The sequence below is a fragment of the Purpureocillium lilacinum genome (genome assembly GCF_023168085.1).
Source record: "Purpureocillium lilacinum CBS 284.36 DNA, scaffold_5, whole genome shotgun sequence".
NCBI classification, from domain to species: Eukaryota; Fungi; Ascomycota; class Sordariomycetes; order Hypocreales; family Ophiocordycipitaceae; genus Purpureocillium; species Purpureocillium lilacinum.
In genome coordinates this window covers 3,855,977-3,873,363 of record NW_027072115.1, presented here as the reverse complement: position 1 = coordinate 3,873,363, position 17,387 = coordinate 3,855,977, and the positions used below count along the sequence as shown (strand labels likewise).

At 62.0% G+C, this 17,387-nt stretch overlaps 6 protein-coding genes across 6 annotated transcripts; 4 read left to right on the top strand and 2 right to left on the bottom strand.

Moving 5' to 3' along the window:
- Positions 1–389: 389 nt before the first annotated feature.
- Positions 390–2,777, bottom strand: PLICBS_007773 (uncharacterized protein; the record flags this gene model as incomplete). The annotated part of the gene is made up of 2 exons (XM_065601241.1): positions 390–2,553; positions 2,629–2,777. 2 exons carry the CDS (start codon positions 2,775–2,777, stop codon positions 390–392), a joined length of 2,313 nt encoding a protein of 770 aa, XP_065457313.1.
- A 1,984-nt stretch (positions 2,778–4,761) lies between these two features.
- Positions 4,762–7,036, top strand: PLICBS_007772 (uncharacterized protein; the record flags this gene model as incomplete). Its single annotated transcript, XM_018321239.2, has 7 exons — positions 4,762–5,022; positions 5,106–5,182; positions 5,253–5,479; positions 5,540–5,563; positions 5,641–5,712; positions 5,810–6,313; positions 6,429–7,036. 7 exons carry the CDS (start codon positions 4,762–4,764, stop codon positions 7,034–7,036), a joined length of 1,773 nt encoding a protein of 590 aa, XP_018181136.2.
- A 163-nt stretch (positions 7,037–7,199) lies between these two features.
- Positions 7,200–7,862, bottom strand: PLICBS_007771 (uncharacterized protein; the record flags this gene model as incomplete). Its single annotated transcript, XM_018321238.2, has 1 exon — positions 7,200–7,862. The coding sequence occupies one exon, from the start codon at positions 7,860–7,862 to the stop codon at positions 7,200–7,202; it is 663 nt and encodes a 220-aa protein (XP_018181135.2).
- Positions 7,863–8,618: 756 nt separating this feature from the next.
- Positions 8,619–10,136, top strand: PLICBS_007770 (uncharacterized protein; the record flags this gene model as incomplete). Its single annotated transcript, XM_018321237.2, has 1 exon — positions 8,619–10,136. The coding sequence occupies one exon, from the start codon at positions 8,619–8,621 to the stop codon at positions 10,134–10,136; it is 1,518 nt and encodes a 505-aa protein (XP_018181134.2).
- A 2,398-nt stretch (positions 10,137–12,534) lies between these two features.
- Positions 12,535–14,454, top strand: PLICBS_007769 (uncharacterized protein; the record flags this gene model as incomplete). Its single annotated transcript, XM_018321236.2, has 2 exons — positions 12,535–14,299; positions 14,351–14,454. The coding sequence occupies 2 exons, from the start codon at positions 12,535–12,537 to the stop codon at positions 14,452–14,454; spliced, it is 1,869 nt and encodes a 622-aa protein (XP_018181133.2).
- Positions 14,455–15,065: 611 nt separating this feature from the next.
- On the top strand, positions 15,066–16,882 carry PLICBS_007768 (uncharacterized protein; the record flags this gene model as incomplete). Its single annotated transcript, XM_018321235.2, has 2 exons — positions 15,066–15,230; positions 15,389–16,882. 2 exons carry the CDS (start codon positions 15,066–15,068, stop codon positions 16,880–16,882), a joined length of 1,659 nt encoding a protein of 552 aa, XP_018181132.2.
- Between the last annotated feature and the right edge of the window lie 505 nt (positions 16,883–17,387).

Sequence of the window (17,387 nt, the reverse complement as noted above, 5' to 3'; positions counted from 1 at the left end):
CAGGCATGACGAGCCGGCGTTGGGGGTCATTGGCGTTCGAGCGGTTCATAGAGTGCACAGCCACATATGCATAGATATAGAACAATACGACATCATGAATATCCAAACAAAATGTTTTGAATCTAGCAAAAGGAACCCCGTCTTCCAAGCCAGCCGCTATGCAGTACCTAAACTAAGCAAATCGTTGGTGCGCAGTGGTATATCAAAGCAGGGACTTTTTTTCCGACGAGATACGTCTGCTCTCATCCTCAACGCCCCGAAACGCAAACAACAAAAAGCATCATATCACATCGTCAAGTCATGACCCTCCATCATCCCTTCAGGAGCCAGCACTGCCTACCGCATTCCTTGTCCACAGGACGAAATAAGCATTGTCCGTGCCCTGACGTTTAGGCACGTCTGGGGGCTTGAGCGCGCCGCCTCTCCGGCCGGGCCACCTCGGCCCAGCTCCTTGCCGACTGCAGCGACGGCACAGCAGGGCGCGCCGTCGAGTTTGCGTCGCTGCCTGCGTCGGAGAGGAGCTCGGAGCGGAGCGTGCGGGGCGAGGACATGATGGACGCGGTGCCCGTCATGGACAGCACGGGGCTACCCGGCGGGGAGGGCGTGGCGACGGGCGGCGGACGGGGGGCGCTGTCCTGCGTCGCGGCGGACGCGCGCCGGCGGGACTCGCTCGGCGACGGGGGCGGCTGCTGCTGCGCGGGGAGCTCTGTCCACTGCTCTTCAGGTCTAGGCGGGTTGCCGGCGTCACCACTCTCGCGGCCTGGCGTGGTGCGCTGCAGCTGCGGGCTGTTGTTGGCGGGCGTGGGCGCCGTGTCGACGCTGCGGCGCGAGAAGACGGATGAGGCCATGCTGCTGTCCGTCATGCTCTGGTCGCGGGCGAGCACGGGCGTGCCGCTGCGGCTGTTGGGAGTGACGGGCAGGGGAAGCCTTGACCGGGAGCTGCTGGTGCGGAGCTGGTAGCCGGCCAGGTTGGTGACGCTGGGGGATCTTTGGGCTGGAGACTGAGCGGCCATGGGGCTGGCCGGAGCTTGAGCTTGGGCTTGGGATGCCCTGCGCGGACCCCATGGGGGCGTGCTCCTGGGCAGTTGCTGTGTTGATTGTGACGACGGCTGCATGACGGGCCTCACCGCAGCGGGCGTGGTGGGCGTGGACCTTGTTGTGCTCAAGCCAAGGCCGACGCCGCCGCTGCGCCTAGCACCTGGCATAACCGGCCGCGTGGGGTTCGGACGGGCGCCCTGGCCGTGTGATCCTCGTCGAGACGTCTTTTCGAGTTCCAGCTTCTGGTACTTTTCCTCAGCCTCCTTGAGATGGGCTTGCAGGCGGTCGACGGCCTGGCGATGCTGGTTGCGCTCGTTATCGAGCCGCGCCTCGTACGTCTCGTCGCGGCCCTCGAGCTCCCTGACGCGCCTCCGGAGCAGCTCGTTCTCGCTGCGCAGCTGCGACAGCACGGCGAGCTTCCTATCCCACTTGTCCTCGACCCACGAGATGGGCCGCTTGCAGCACTCGGCGTGGTATATCTGGCGGATGCCGCCGATCATGGACAGCTTCTCGTCCGTCTTGTCGGCGGACAGGCGCTTGCGCGGATCCGTGGCCACCATGTGCGAGATGAGCTTCACGACGGGCCGCGGCCGAACCGTCTCCTGACCCTCGTACGTGAACATGAAGGGCGGCGTCACGAGCGCGTGGGCCGTCAGCTTGTCGAGGTGCTTCCTGATCTTGTCCTCGCGTATCCTCAGCTGGTCTTCGCGGCTCGCCGCCGACGAGTACTTGAGGGCCTCGTCGAACTCGGCCAAGCGCACGTTGTACAGGACGGTGGCAATGTTCATGTAGACGAGGCCAAGAGAGTACATATCGGAGAGCTGCATGCTCGAGCCATGGCTGCTGTACAGCTCCGGGGCGCGCCACTTTTCCGTTCCCGGGAGCCCGTCCGTCGTGGTCTGGTCCTGGCCGCTGACGTCTCGGGAGATGCCAAAGTCGGCCAAGTATACCCGGTCTGGTCGGAGTAAGATGTTGGACGGCTTGATATCTAGGTGGCGCACGTCATTGGCGTGACAGTGGGCCATGGCTCGCGCGGCGCAGCCCATGACCGTCCTCAGGAAGTCAAAGGGGCACTTTTCGTCCGACTGGAAGCTCTGGCTCGTGGACGGGGGTTCGACGGCGCTCAGGTCGCGGATGTCGAGCGCGTGGAGCCTCTCGATGATGTCGTCGCGGTCGCCCTCGCGCTGGCGCAGCATCTCAATGTCCTCGAGCAGGACGTTGAGGTTGCAGACGGCGGCGGGCCATATCAGCAGACACAGCTCGTGGGAGCGGGGCGCATATGTGGCGACGAGCTTGACGACGTGGCGGTGGTCGAGCCGGCGCATGGTGAGGCCCTCCTGGCGCAGGTCCTCGATGGTGAAGCCGCGGCGGCGGACGATGCGCTTGCGGGCGAGGCAGACGGTGCCGTGCATGACCTTTTCGACACGGCCAAAGGCGCCGAAGCCGAGGTCCTCGAGCTTGGCGAGGCGGCCGTCGAAGCGCTTCGCATCGGGGCCGCTGAAGAGGGGTCTGTCTCTGTAAAGGGGGTAACAGGGTCGAGGTTAGAGATGGCCCGAGTTCGATACCTCAGCAGGGAAAACGGCGACTCACATGCCTGGCCAATGCTCGTCCCGGTCCCACGAGGCAATGGTCTCGCGCTCCTTGAGCTCCTGCTCGGCCTCCCAGATGCGCCCATACTGCTGTTGGCCGGGGAGGTGCCCGTGGCCGACGGTCGTCCACCCGTTCCGTCGATCGCCCATGTTGACACGCGCGCGATCCGCCGTCACAGAGTTGGAGCCCCTGTGAGCTGCTGTCGACGGGAGAAGAGGCTGTTGGGGGAAAGGTGGCAGGGAGGGATTTGGCGATGGAATTATTTCCAAGCCTCACAGATGCGAAATGGATGCCGTGCAGCTGAAGACGCAGTGGGGCACAGCCTTGGGGCTGAGCAGAGGGACGGGAGGTCTGGGACCAGCGCGACCCCTGCCGGGCCGTTGCGTGCGGGGGCGGCGAACCAGCCCAGCCCACTCCAGGGCGCTGGACCGTGTCACTGGACCGCCGTGGCACCTCTGCGACTTTGCGGGTGGCGGGTAGGTAGGGCGCCTCAGCCAGTGGACGGCAGCCCACCTGGGCAGTCCTGGGCGGGCAGAGCCCCATTCCACAGCGTTCGCGCAGCACCTGCACCTCACCGGTCACCACCACGGGCAGTCTCACCTCAGTGGAGCGTCTTCCCCGCCCTGCGGTTTCTTCCATCCACTGCGCCGCTGGAACGCCCCGCACCGGCCGTCCCCTATTCCCAATCGGGAAATGCTGCGGCGCACAGTCGTTCACTTCGCTCGCACAAGGAGACATGTTCGTTTCAAGTTGGAGTGTTTTTGGATGGAAGATATTGTGACAACTCGACGGCCACGTGTTGAGCGTCGACCGCACATGCCCTTGGTTAATTATCCCTGGGGCGACTGCGTCCCTCGAACGCTGGCCTCTCTTGGTGACGGGTGTCGCGGGCGCGCAAAGCCGCAAGCCAATGCCATCGAGAGGCACCTAGTATAGGTAGGAAAGGCAATTCAATACAAGCTCTGTCTGTGCCACCCCCAATGACCCTCTTGCAACCCCATGGCGGCAGTCGCCCGGAAAATCGGCTCCGGATCCGAGATTTCAACATCTCCTGGAAGGGACTTGAAATCAACGAGCGAGCTTGTCATTGTTCTTTCCCCCTTGGGCCTTGATCGAATTCCGCGACGTCAGCTCCACGCAAGGGCGGGATTCGGAAAACATGCACTCGTCGCTGGCGTCGAACTGCTTCGTCATCATCCCCCGGCTGCCCATCAGGCGCATACTCGTACGTCAGAGATGCGCCATCTCACGACAAAACGAAGCCCCCCCTGCTCGTAATTACGAACACGATCTCAAAAGCCTCAGCCGACTGCCGTGGAGGACCCCATCACGAATCAATGACAGGTGTGTGTATCCCCCCCGCTTGCGCCGCGCTAGGGGTCAGCATTCAGCAAACCCACAACCCCGGGGGCGGGATGCGGCTCAAACGAAACCCGCTTCGGCGCAACCTGGTCGTATGGCGCTTATTTGCCTAGTTTTCCTCCCAGGACTAAACTCGTTGGAGACGGCGCACACGCTGCGCTGCGGCCGAAGGGATTCGATAGCTGCAGCGCCCAAAAGCCTCTCCCCCATGGCAACGATTCCTCCGTCGCGGGCCAGACACCCGGATTTGGGGTCGCCCGCCGTTGCGCGAATCCCTTTTTTCCCTCTCGTCCCGTCTCCAATGGAAGCCGTCGAACCGTTGGAATCCCAGCAGGTCGGCTCGGCGACTTTCTGCCAAGACCGGTGAATCGCCCTCTCAGCCCTACCTACCAAGCCTGCCTTCATGCAAGCAAGCAGGCAGGGCGGGCCGAAGTCGTCCACGCGCTCTCTTCTGTTTGTGCGAATGCGAGGCCGGAAAGAAGCAAACGGCCGAGTTCTCGTCGTCCACCCGCTGGCTCGCCAGCTCCTCCATCCCCTCCCCCCTCTTCCCCCCCCGCGCGTGATCCCTTTTTAAGCTCGCGATATTAAAAAGGCACGCCGGCGCCGCCCCCTTTCCCGCTCTCTAGCCCGGGCGAAGCGCGGTCGAATGCGAAGTCTCTCAGAGTTGCCAGCAAAGGGACAAATAGGAGGTTTCGGCCCTCTTGCAAATCCATCCCTCGACAAGACCAACAGAGAGTGAGAAAAACACAGCCACCGCCCGCCCGCGCCGCCATGGAAAAGGACGAGAAGCTGCCACCGGCCGGGGCGCCGCAGCCGCAGCCGCAGCCGCCTCTTGGCGACGACGCCGCCAAGCACACGGACGCATCCGATCTGACCCTCGACTCGGATCTCGAGACCGCCGTCGAGGGCGTCACGCCCGCCTCCCGGGATGATGAGCGCAAGTACCTGGCCGGCGTCCAGATGTGGCTGGTCATGAGCTCGCTCATCACCGCCAGCTTCCTGGTCCTGCTCGACAATGCCATTGTCGCGACGGTACGATTCCTGTCGCAGAGCTGTCGAGCTCCGTATCACCTCGAATGCACGCGCCAAGTCACTAACACAGCTTGTGCCGACAGGCAATCCCCAAAATCACCTCTCAATTCCACTCCCTCGAGGACATTAGCTGGTATGGCTCTGCCTTTCAGCTGGCCAGGTAAGAAAATAATGCACACCTGTGTCCCGACGCAGACACAACACAACAGCAAACTAACTGTGACTCTCAGCGCGGCCATCCAGCCGCTCGTCGGCAAGATATACACCCAGTTCCGCCTCAAGCATGTCTACCTCGCCTTCTTCTTCATCTTCGAGCTCGGCTCCCTCATCTGCGGCGTCGCCACCTCCTCCACCATGCTCATCGTCGGCCGCGCCGTCGCCGGCATCGGCGTCGCGGGCGTCTTTGCCGGCGCCCTCATCATCATCGGCGTCGCCGTGAGGCCGGAGCAGAGAGCTTGTGAGTTGCAATGGAGTTAAAAAGTGTCGTATATGGTGCTCAAGCTAACATACTGTGCAGTCTTGACCGGTATCTGCATTGGCTGTATGTCCAACCGCTGCATCTTGATATGCAAACTCCTGCACCCCTCAGCACTGACTGATTGACTGACACTCATATAGGCGCTCAGCTGGGCATCGTCATCGGACCCCTGATCGGCGGCGCGCTCACCGAAAAGGTGTCTTGGCGATGGTGTAAGTCTGGCCCCATCCCCTCTCCCCTCCTTGATCCCAGACTCCAGACACGATGAGAACAGCCGAAAGAAGAGACGCTCACCCCTCTCCCCGTTAGGCTTCTACATCAACCTCCCCCTCGGCGCCATCGTCCTCGGCGGCACCCTCTTCGTCACCATCGCCGACCAGACCACCATCCGCCCCGTCCGCGACGTCCTGCCCACCCTCCACCGCAGCCTCGACCTCGTCGGCTTCCTCCTCCTCTCCCCCTCGGCCGTCATGCTGCTCCTCGCCCTGCAGTGGGGCGGCAGCGTCCACGCCTGGTCCAGCGCCACCATCATCGGCCTCTTCTGCGGCGCGGGCGTCCTCTTCCTCGTCTTCGTCGCCTGGGAGTGGCGCAAGGGGCCCGACGCCCTCATCCCCACCCCCGTCGTCCGCAACCGCGTCGTCGTCGCCGCCTGCCTCGTCGCCATGACTGTCATGGGCGCCACGTTCCTCACCTCGTACTGGATGCCCGTCTACTTCCAGACGGTGCGGGGCAAGTCCCCCCTCACCAGCGGCGTGTACATGCTGCCCAACATTCTGCCCTCGCTCGTGTTTGGCGTCCTCACGGGCTTTCTGAGTAAGTCCCTTGGCCTCACCACCACTCACTCATCATCTCCTGTGCCCATGGCCCTCATGAACACAGCGTCGATGTGCTTGCCCTGGAAAAGCTGGCTAACAGGTCATGACCGCAGTCGGCAAGGTCGGCTACTACCTCCCCTTCGCCGTCGCCGGCGGCGCCCTCACCTCCGTCGCCACCGGCCTCCTCTCGACGCTCCGCCCCGACTCCTCCACCGGCCACTGGGTCGGCTTCCAGGTCCTCCTCGGCGCCGCCCGCGGCCTCGTCCAGCAGACGAGCTTCATCGCCATCCCGCACGCCACCACCCCCGCCCTCGTCCCCACCGCCATGTCCATGTCCATCTTCTGCCAGTACATGGGCGGCGCCGTCTTCCTCTCCCTCGCAAACGTCATCTTCAGCTCCAGCCTGCGCTCCGAGCTTCCCATCGAGGCACCCGGCGTCGACCCCCGCCTCATCGTCGAGGCCGGCGCCTACGCCGTCCGCGATGTCGGCATCCCCGCCGACCTGCTGCCCGGTGTGCTGCGCGCGTACTGCACCAGCGTGAACCGCGTCTTCTACCTCGCTTCGGCCGTGTCCGTGCTGCTGTTCGTGACGGCCTGTTGCTCCGGCTGGGTGGACACCCGCAAGAAGAACGAGGCCAATGACGGCACCGGCAGCGGCAGCGGCGAGTCGTCCGAGGGGCAGTCTGTATCGGAAAAGACGGAAGCCAAGAACGGATTGTAAAAACATTGGGTTCTGTGTAAACGAATGGCGCATTGTGCATTTGGAGCAACGGCATTTCCCACTCATAGCGACCGGATAACGACCATAGACGGATGACGGAACTGTACTAGATGAGGTAATTCATGAATCAAGACACGAAGCCGGAATAACCTCCCTTCTCTGGCTATACATCATCAGTCCCTCTGGAAAACCCGTTCCAGCGTTCAAAGTCCCCCGTCTCGAGGTCAAACAGATCGAGCATCCTCCCAACCGCGTGATCCACCAAATCCTCCACCGTCCCAGGGCGATGATAAAACGCCATCACGGGCGGAAAGACGACCGCGCCACTCCTCGTCACCCTCGCCATGTTGTCGATGTGCACGCCGCTGAGCGGACACTCCCTCGCGACGAGCACCAGCCTCCTCCGCTCCTTGAGCACCACGTCGGCCGCGCGCGCCACCAGGTCGTCGCAGTGGCCCGCCGCGACGGCCGCCAGCGTCTTCATGCTGCACGGCACCACGACCATGCCGTCGACGCGGAACGACCCGCTCGCGATGGGCGCCGCCATGTCGTGGTGGGAGTGCGCGTGGTCGGCCAGCGCGCGCACCGCCGCGCCCGTGTAGTCCGTCTCGTGCTTGAGCGTCGCCTCGGCCCACTTGCTCATCACGAGGTGCGTCTCGACGTTGAGGCGGCGGAGGGCGAGGAGTGTCTTGACGCCGAGGATGGAGCCCGTCGCGCCCGTCATGGCGACGATGATGCGCTTGCGGCGTGGCGGCGGTCGTGGGACCTCTTGGCGTTCGACCTTCTGCTCCGTGGCAGTATTGTCTGTATAGTCAGGGCGATCCATGGCCGTTATGCTTCGCTGTTGGACAGTCTTGAACGAGGAATAAGGATGCGACAGCGTGATGGTGTGCACACAACTGCGGCGGTATCGAGTCCATCCTGAACCCTCCTCCCACGACTCGACCTCAACCCCCCTCCCGCACCTGCCTCGAAGCACCCCTTTCGCGCCCAGGCAGCTATCGCGCTCCGCACATGAAGCCAGGCACATACTCTGAAGTCACCGGTGGACCTCGAGGCGGTGTTGTCGTCCGCGCTTGCCGGGAATAATCATGGAAATATGCCGTCCGGGGATCCGCGGGCGCATCTCGAGACGCTCAACCGCGGATCGACCTTCTTGTTGGAGACTTTTGCTCACGAAAGTCCGAAACAGAGTGCAAAATCCTTCACTTGCCGATTCTTATTACCGTGAAGCTACCGATTATAGAGATGATCGTTATGTAAAGGCTTCCAACTGCGGCGGAATACTGCTTGCTAGAGGGCCTTGTCGCGGCGGAGAGACTCCGAGGAAACCAAAGACTGACGACTGCCGCTTCCGCTTCCATTTGCTCCTCGGCGGAGCCAAATGCCTTGTTTCTGCGAACCTGCAGGCTCGTAGGGGATGGTGTTGGTGTCAACTGCCATAAGTAGCCCTGCACTCACTCCAAGGAAAGGGCCCCCCATAAACAACGTATAGTCCTCAATGTTGGCACTGCCCAAACCTCCCATCAGCGCATTCTATTTTTTTTGTTCCAAGCCAATAACTTCGAAAAATTCTTTCAACATGGCTGAGAACCGGATTGAAAATCACACATCGGCTGCCCAAGACTTCCGCCGTTTCGTGCAAGAGCTCAGGGACGAAAACGACCTCGTTGTCATTCAAACCGAGGTTGACCCCTACCTCGAACTCGGCGCCATCGTCCGTATGGTATACGAGACGGAAGAGAAAGCCCCCTTGTTCGACAACATCAAAGGCCGGCTCGACAATGGCCTGTTCCGGATTCTCGGAGCTCCGGTGGGAGCCAGTAAGCTCCCAGGCAAGCGATTCATGAGGATAGCCAAGTCTTTGGGCCTTCCCGCTACCGCCACTGGAGAAGAGATTGTCAACAAAATCAACGCCGCAAAGAGACTCGCTCCAATCCCGCCAAGAGAGGTGCCAACCGGTCCAGTCAAGCAATTCAAAATTCTCGGCGACGACATCGACCTCACCACTCTCCCAATACCCTTCCTACACCAAGATGACGGTGGGAAATATCTTCAGACCTTTGGCATGTACGTCGTGCAGAGCCCCGACGGGGCCTGGGTAAACTGGTCCATCACCCGGGGCATGCTCCACGGCAAGCGATCCATAGTCGGCCCAGTCATCCCGCGACAGGACATCGGGGTCATCCGGGATATGTGGCGGGAGATGGGACAGGACATGCCCTTCGCGCTTTGCTTCGGCGTTCCCCCGGCTGCCATCATGGTCAGTGGCATGCCGCTGCCCAAAGGTGTCAACGAGACGGATTTCATCGGCGCCTTGACTGGCAGCGCGGTCGAGGTCGTCAAGTGCGAGACGAGCGACATTCGCGTTCCATCAAATGCCGAGCTCGTCTTGGAAGGTGTCATATCGAGCACGGAGACGGCGCCAGAGGGTCCCATGGCGGAATACCACGGGCTCGTGTTTCCAGGGACTTCCAAGGACTGGCCTGTCTTCAAGATCGATGCCCTGACTTACAGGGAGGACCCCATCGTCCCAATCTGTGTAGCGGGCAAGGCCGTCGAAGAGAATCACACGGTATGGGGTGTCATGCAGGCGGCAGAAGTTCTCTCGATCTGTCAGGCAGCGGGGCTTCCGATTAAGACGGTCTGGAACCCGTTTGAGTCCCACTGCCTGTGGTTCGTGCTACAGGTCGACACACGGCAGCTGCGAGCACTGTCCACAAATATCGCCGACTTTAGCATTCGGGTTGGTCACATCGTCTTCGGCTCCAAGCCCGGGTACTACATTCCCAAGATATACCTAGTAAGCGATGACATCGACCCATCAAGCCTGCAGGACGTAGTCTGGGCTGAGGCCACGAGGTGTCAACCTGGAGCGAACGAGTTCTTCTTTGACGAGTATCCCAACATACCGCTGATACCGTATGTCAGCCACGGCATCGAGGCAGCTGGACATCACAGAAAGGTAGTTCGATGCTGCTTGTTCCCTGTCGAGTTCACGTCCTCCCATCGTTTCTGGAAGCAGGGCTCGTTCCGAGAGTCGTACCCAGAGGACGTCCAGGATCGAGTCAGACAACGCTGGGGCTCGTACGGATTCTGAGTCTTTGACAGCTGCACGAGTCCACACAAAGAAAAGCAGCCAAGGTCTGTCAAGCGCATCGGGGTGGGACCCAGAACAGGCCCGGGAACAAGACAGCCTGAATTCCCCTGATGAGCAAGTTGATTTAGTTGGGAAGTAGTGTAGGCAAGTAGGGTTGCGAATTGCACGCTGTTGCCAAAGTATTCAACGCCAAGTCGGCATCCACATGGTGACGGGCGATGTTGCGCTGCGCCTCATCGGAATGGCCGCGATCGACGCTAACACGGCAGGATCTGGAGAGCAGTCCCAAGGTCCGATTTCGCTTTCGGAGTTAAGGCGCACTCGCGCAAAGGGGGAGCGTTGAAAGGAAATTTGTCATGGTCTCGCTTTGGGGCGCAACGGAGATGGAGCCGGCTACCACGACGCCGTTGCTTTCCCCGGATCGCCAGACCCCTTTCCCTTGGCCCTTGACACCGTTCGAGACGACGGACCAGCCGCCTTGTTCTTTTTTCTCCGGTACCACTTTTCCTTTTTGCCCTCTGGCGCAGGTTCCTGCAACGAGATGGTGCCGTCTGGAGTTTGGCCAGCGAAGTCTGGGGCGACACTTGTCGGCGGCCCGTCTTAAGGGCGAGGGGGGGCAGCAGATCGGCTTCCGGATGGCGCGCCAATTGGTTACCGAACAATTTCGGCGGCCCGCCCGAGTACGTGGGTCGTGCCTAGGGAGCCGCTGTTAGTAGACTGTAGCAGAGGCACAGGCAAAGTCAGGGTAAGGGTTGTTTAATGTTTGGCGTGAACCGCGGCGGCGGATGGCGGGCGTTCGGGGGAGGGCCGTGAAACAGGGGCGACGATGGTTGGGGGCCTGGGAATGCCTGGCCAGATTTGGCGCTGCGAAGCGCGCGGCCACATGAGACTTTCCGGTGGCGGAAGTTGCCAGGAGGAGTGCATCGCATCAACACGCTGGACACGGACGCGACTGGAAAGGCTCGTCCGAATAGCGCGGGCAGTCCGGAGAGTTGGAGGATCCCTTGCGTACAAGGTAAGGATCCAAGCGTCGCGAGTCGAGGCGAGGCGAGGCGAGTGTCGAAGCGATGCCCAAGCGCCCGGATGGTTTCCCCGTAATCGGCGTCTGTTGGTCGTCAAGGTCGACCAGGTGAAGCTCCCGCGGACATCGTCTGTTCTCGAGCTCATCGGACCACAATGAGGTAGGAGACGGGTTGGTTTGCTAGTCGGCAATGTTCCGCGCGAGGGCCTAAGCCCAACCAAGATGGAGCGCCTGGCCCCAGTGCCAGCAAGTGCCCGCAAGTGCCATCAAGTGCCAGCGCAGCAGGCGATGCCGGGGGGAGACTTGGGACGGGATTCTTGGGAAGCTACGGCGGGCGGTTAGCGCCTCCCCCCGTGTCGATGTTGCACCTGGCTTGGTTGGGGCTTAAGTTAATTGGAGCCACTGGCAAGACCGGCTCGTTCGCACTTGGCTCGGCTTGGCCTGGCCCGGGCGGAGCACGTTACTGGGCCGTTAAGCGTGCGTCCGCGCGAGAGGGAAGGCGCCACTGGCACCGACGGCTTGGGATGGCAGGAGCAATCGTCGTCGCTCGTCGCTCGTCGCTCGTCGCTCGTCCCCCCCTCTTTCCGTCCGTCACCCGTCAACCGTCATCCAATGCCATCGTGGCAGGTGGTGGTGGTGGTGGTTGCTTACATGCCTGCTGCTAGTTAGTCCCTGTGCTTGTGCCTTATTACTACCACTACCACGGCCCAGTACCTTAAACCTTCACTGTGCCGCCGCCCAAGGAGTCGCTCCGGTACGAACTACGAAGGCTGACAAACAGACAAGCCACTCTCGCGCCTGGTTTCCGCTCACAACCACCACGTCGTTCCTCAACCTTCTCTTCAGCCTCACTACCCTTGCCACCCATCACCCTGTCGGCAGGAGGACAGTCGCTCATCGATGCCTTCAACTGCTCCTCCAAGACAGCCCCTGCGACGTCGTCTGCCACTTCGCGCTTGACACAAGCAGTTCGCACGGCTCATCCGACATCCGGGGTGAGCGCTCCGTCCAACCCGCACCACAACCGGACCGCCACTCGAGGAGCGCCATCAGCCAAACTTTCGGCACTGTCGGTCATCTCGCTTCATAGCCGTTTTGCTTACCCGTGCCTGGCGCCCGCCCCGCCGAGACCCGGCAACGCCAGCCTTCATATAAGCAGCTGCAGCCTACGCAACACGACCCGCGCAGCCTCCACAACTTCCAGAACGCTCGAACAGCGTCGCCGACATCGTTGTCGGCAATCTGTGGGTTTCGAGCTGGCCTGGCGTCGACTACCACTCGAATCAGCCTCCCCGCCGGATGGCCACAGTGACCACTCACGCCGTGGTGCACCAAGCCTTGTCATTTCAACCCCACCCCTCACGGGACGTCGGCAGGATGCAGGCGACGTCCGATCTTCCCATCCTCGGTGTCCAGCAGTACGGCCTCGAAGGGGTTTTTCCTACTGAGCAGCTAGATGCCCAGCAAAGGGTTCCCAGGTCAGCCAAGCGTGCCACGGCGGCGACCGGAAAGCGGTCCAAGCCTGCCGATGCCGCAGACATGAATACCGATGGCAACGACAATGACGAGGAGGAGGGCAGGAAGAAGCGGTCCAGAGGCCGGCCGCGGCTCGACACCAAGGACGAAACGGCTGCGGACCGCCGGCGCACCCAGATTAGGCTTGCGCAGAGAGCTTACCGTCACCGCAAGGACACCGCCATCTCCTCACTCGAGCAAAAGGTCAAGGAACTCGAAAAGGCCAACGCAGCCATGAGCAAGGAGTTTGGCGACTTTTACAAGCTCCTCATGGCAGATGGTGGAAGCGCCTCCGCTCCTCAAGTTGCCCTTCGTCTCAAGTCACTTGCGGATAATCTCCTGTCGCCGTCAACAGCTCAGGATGGTTCGGCCAGCAGCAATAGGTCTCCGTCTGCCGACACCGAGGACCAGCCAGATCCCCATCTGCCTGGCCGACAGAATTCTGGCTCCAGCTCTGAGTACTCGAGGTTCGAGCCACCTCCAATCGCCACCCACCACCATCAGCCGTATTCACAAGGTGCCTCGGTCGATATCTCGCCGTCCGCTCCCGCCATCCACATGCCAAGCTCGTTATCCTACGAGGTTGTCACGCAGCCCACCCCCAGCAACGCCAGCTTCCCGTTCTATGCTTCCATGGAACCATCTTCAAATCACTTCATTGGGCACTTGGCCAGCCCCGACCCCTACGCCTCGCTGCCACCACCGTCGACATACGCTGCCCATGAGGCAACATTCGGCCGTCGGGTCCAACGAGCCACTCTGGAGGCTGGGCTGCGCTTGATTTCGATGGCCAACCCGCCGCCAGAGCGATACGCTGCCGTCTTCGGCTTTTGCCTATTTTTCGAATCCCGCGACGCCATTATTCGCCGTCTTAGTCTGTCTCTGAGCCGGACCCGACAGGAGGGGCTTAGCCACTGGAAGGCTCCCTTTACCAACCTCGGTGGTGCTGGCACTTTTTTCATCGATAAATCAAGCGGCGTGCCGTCAGTGGATGGCTCAGATGATGGGTCGCTGCCCATCGGAAACCAGGGTGCCCGTGAATTCTTTCGGCCGACTGAGATGACGGGGTTTTCCATGGGTCCGTTCAGTGCCGAAGTCGAAGCCACTCGCGACGACCGGCTAGATCATCGCATGCGCATGCTGTATCCCGGCTTTGAGGGCAATTTCTTTGACGCGGACGAGATCGAGACGTATCTGCGCCACATCGGAATCACCATACCGCAGAGTGCCGATTTTGTCGAGGCCGAGGTAATCGTCGACGAGCTGCAAGACGACACATCGCCAGTCCCGAGACACTCTGCATCTCGCGAGCCTAGCACGTTTGGGAACGCAAGCATGCTGTCCGGCGACTCTGGCTACGGGAGCGTTGACAGCGGGCCAGCCGGGGCTGGGACTTGGGGGAACAACAGCCCGGGGTCCGCACACCATGGGCTGTCGGCGGCGGATATACAGGCACACACGCGGCCGATGTCGACCGTGCTCCACAACAGTGTGACAACGGGAGCCATGGACTTTCCCAACAGCCTCACATCCTTCATCTGCCCTCCTGGTCTGGAAGGAATTTGGCAGCCGACGCCGGCCTGGTCGAGGGCCAAGATCACGGTCGATGTGAATATGTTGGTGAATGGTAGGCGAACTGCCCCGTGATTAATGCAACGAGGTGACTGACCGCGGACAGAAATCGTTGGTACGTCAGTATGCCTGGGAAGGACACCTGGCGTGCGACGAAAGGACGTCAACCGAGCCGTGAAGCTTGCTGCCGGACTGGTTGCCGCTCACTAGACGGCAGTGAGATTGTACGAGAACAACGCGATATGACTTGGGCGAGGTGGGAACAGCATTGGATAGTTTGATCCAGACATGGCGCATTTGGGCACGGGGCAGAGGCGCGTTCCCATTGGAATCGCGGAACGATACCCGGAGTTTCACGCTCTTCCTCGTTGATAGCATTGGCATGGGCGCCTGATTTTGTCGGTCGGTTTGGGTGGCACCCGTGTAGATTGCCGAGCTGCGCGGTAACTACGTTACAAAATATTTAGTGCAAGTACATACAAAGGGCAGGGATATTTATCCGTAATAAACGCCCATCTCATACTTTGCTCGACGGGGGCCTCGGACAGGCAGTGTCCCAGCGGAGTGTTGTGAACTAAAAGCAGGACTTTCCCGACTGGGTAGGTCGGGTCGGTGCCGTGTGCCGGGCTGAGTGGCCCCCGCGCCGCGCCCCGCTCCGACATCGTCAACCTGCCCACTACAAGACGCCCGGCTTGTCTCCCCCGAGCTCACCCACAGTCTTCGCACCTCATTCACCGATAGACCATAGAGACTCGCACACTCGCTTCGCACACGCGACCATTTCGAATCCATCCCTTGACGCGCCCCGCCTTAAAGCCGCAATGGAGTACAAGCCGCAGCTGCCACCAGACCGCACCACCGCCGCGGCGGCGTCCCGGCTCCGCATCAAGCCCCGGATCATCATCCACGGCGGCGCGGGCAACATCCAGCGGAAGGGGTACCCGGCGGACAAGTACGACGAGTACCGCCACGCGCTGCTCACGATTGTGCGTCACTTTCGTTCCGTTCCCCTCGCAGCAAGGAAAATCCCCTGTCACGGTTTTGTTCTGCTCGCGATGATGATGTCGTGTTGCGTTGTGACGCTGGGTGTAGTGTGTGTGTGGTGTGTAGCCAGCCCCCTCCGCTGACTTTATGAACCGCTCAGGTGCGAAACACAGATGCGTTTATGAATAGCGACGTAAGCGGCGGAGGAGGAGCAGGAGGAAGCGGCTTGTCAGAGAAGGAGAAAGAGAAGAGTGGCCCGTCGGCGCTCGACATCGCGGCCCACGCCGTCGTGCAGCTCGAGGACTGCCCGCTCTTCAACTCGGGCCACGGCGCCGTCTTCACGCGCGACGGCATCAACCAGCTCGAGGCCTCCGTCATGGTCTCCCGCGGGAGGGCCAAGCGCGGCGTCGGCGTGTCGGGCCTGCGCCGCGTGCGCAACCCCATCCTGCTGACCAAGGCGCTGCTCGAGCGCGGGGACGCGGACCTCGGCGGCGATCGGCTGTCGTCGTCGTCGTTTGTGCCGGAGATGGACGCTACGCGCCAACGGCGGGAGAGGGTGCGTGTTGAAGATGATGGCGACGATGGTGATGATGACGATGATGATGAAGGCCGCGATGATGATGATGATGATGATGAGCTGGACGTGCCCTCCGCGCAGGGTCACACCATGCTCTGGGGCCGCGCCGCCGAGCAGCTCGCCCGCCGGTACGGCCTCGCCATGGTCGATCCGAGCTACTACTTTACGCAGCAGCGGTGGGACGAGCACATCCGGGCCCTCGAGCGGGAGAAACAGCAGCAGCGACATATCGCCGCCTCCTCCAACCCCTCCGCCTACCCGACGGGTACGGCAACGGCGACGTGGTCCCCAGACGAGTACCTCCCGCAGGGCACCTGCGGCGCCGTCGCGCTCGACGACCGGGGCGTCATCTGCGCGGCGACGAGCACGGGCGGCATGACCAACAAGCTGACGGGCCGCATCGGCGACACGCCCGTCCCCGGCGCGGGCTTCTGGGCGGAGGAGTGGGAGGAGGAGGACGGGCACGGGCACGGGCATCATCACCGGGGGCACAGCGGCGGCAAGTCCATGTGGGATCGCGCGGCCGACGCGCTCGCCAGCTCCCCCGCGGGCATCACCCTCGCCGGCCCTCTCAAGGGCTTCCTCGCCGACTGCCTCCCCACACCCTTCCTCTACACGCCCGTGCCGCCTCCCACCACCCCTTACCCACCTCTCTACGACAGCCGCAACCACAACCCCAACCGCAGCAACGTCATAACAACCCGCTCGACCGGCCTCTCCGGCACCGGCAACGGCGACTCCTTCCTGCGCACCGCCGCCGCCCACACCGTCGCCTGCCTCGCCCGCCTGCGGCCCCTCCCCGCCGCGCGCGCCCTCGCCGCCGTGGCGGGACCGGGGGGCGACCTGCAGCGCAGCGCGGGCGCGCGCTGGGGCCGGCGCGGCGAGGGCGAAGGCGGCATCATCGGCGTGGAGTGCGCGCTGCGCCGCGACGCCGCGACGGGGAGGGTGCTCGCCGCGCGCAGCGAGGTCGTCATGGGGTATAACTGCGGGGGCATGTACCGCGCGTGGATCGATGATGCGGGGGAGGCTGTCATGAGCGTGTGGACGGACGGGGCGGCGGATGAGGACCGGCCGTAGTTGCATGAGTGGAGGTCATGTCGGCGGCGGGACGGGGAGGGGGGCGTTGTTGCGGAAAGGCGTCGAGAAGAAGGGCGTCGAGAAGAAAGACTTGCGCGCATAAGCGTGTAGATTCGGCGTGGTAGAGTGGTAGATCTTGCTAGACGAGAGCTAATTAGAAGCGATACCCGCATGCACAGAGGTCAGTCGCGCGTGGAAGAGGCAGCATGCGGTATCGGTGTCTTGTATTCGCTGTACATTCGATCAGATGCAGTCGACACTCCGTTCCCCACCGTCATACACCTCCGGCTGATATCGTATCACACCCCCCTCCGCGCCCCCTTTTCAATTCGCGCCCTCCCCCCCTCGGGACGACCAAGATATCCATCCATCCCCATTCCAGTGTGACGCTATACTCCCTCCCCGCCGAACCATTTATAGTACACAGTAAACGCCGGTGCGATGCGAGTCGAGTTATGAACCAGCCCCGTATGTGATGATGATGTCGATGTCTGGCGTCGCGTCG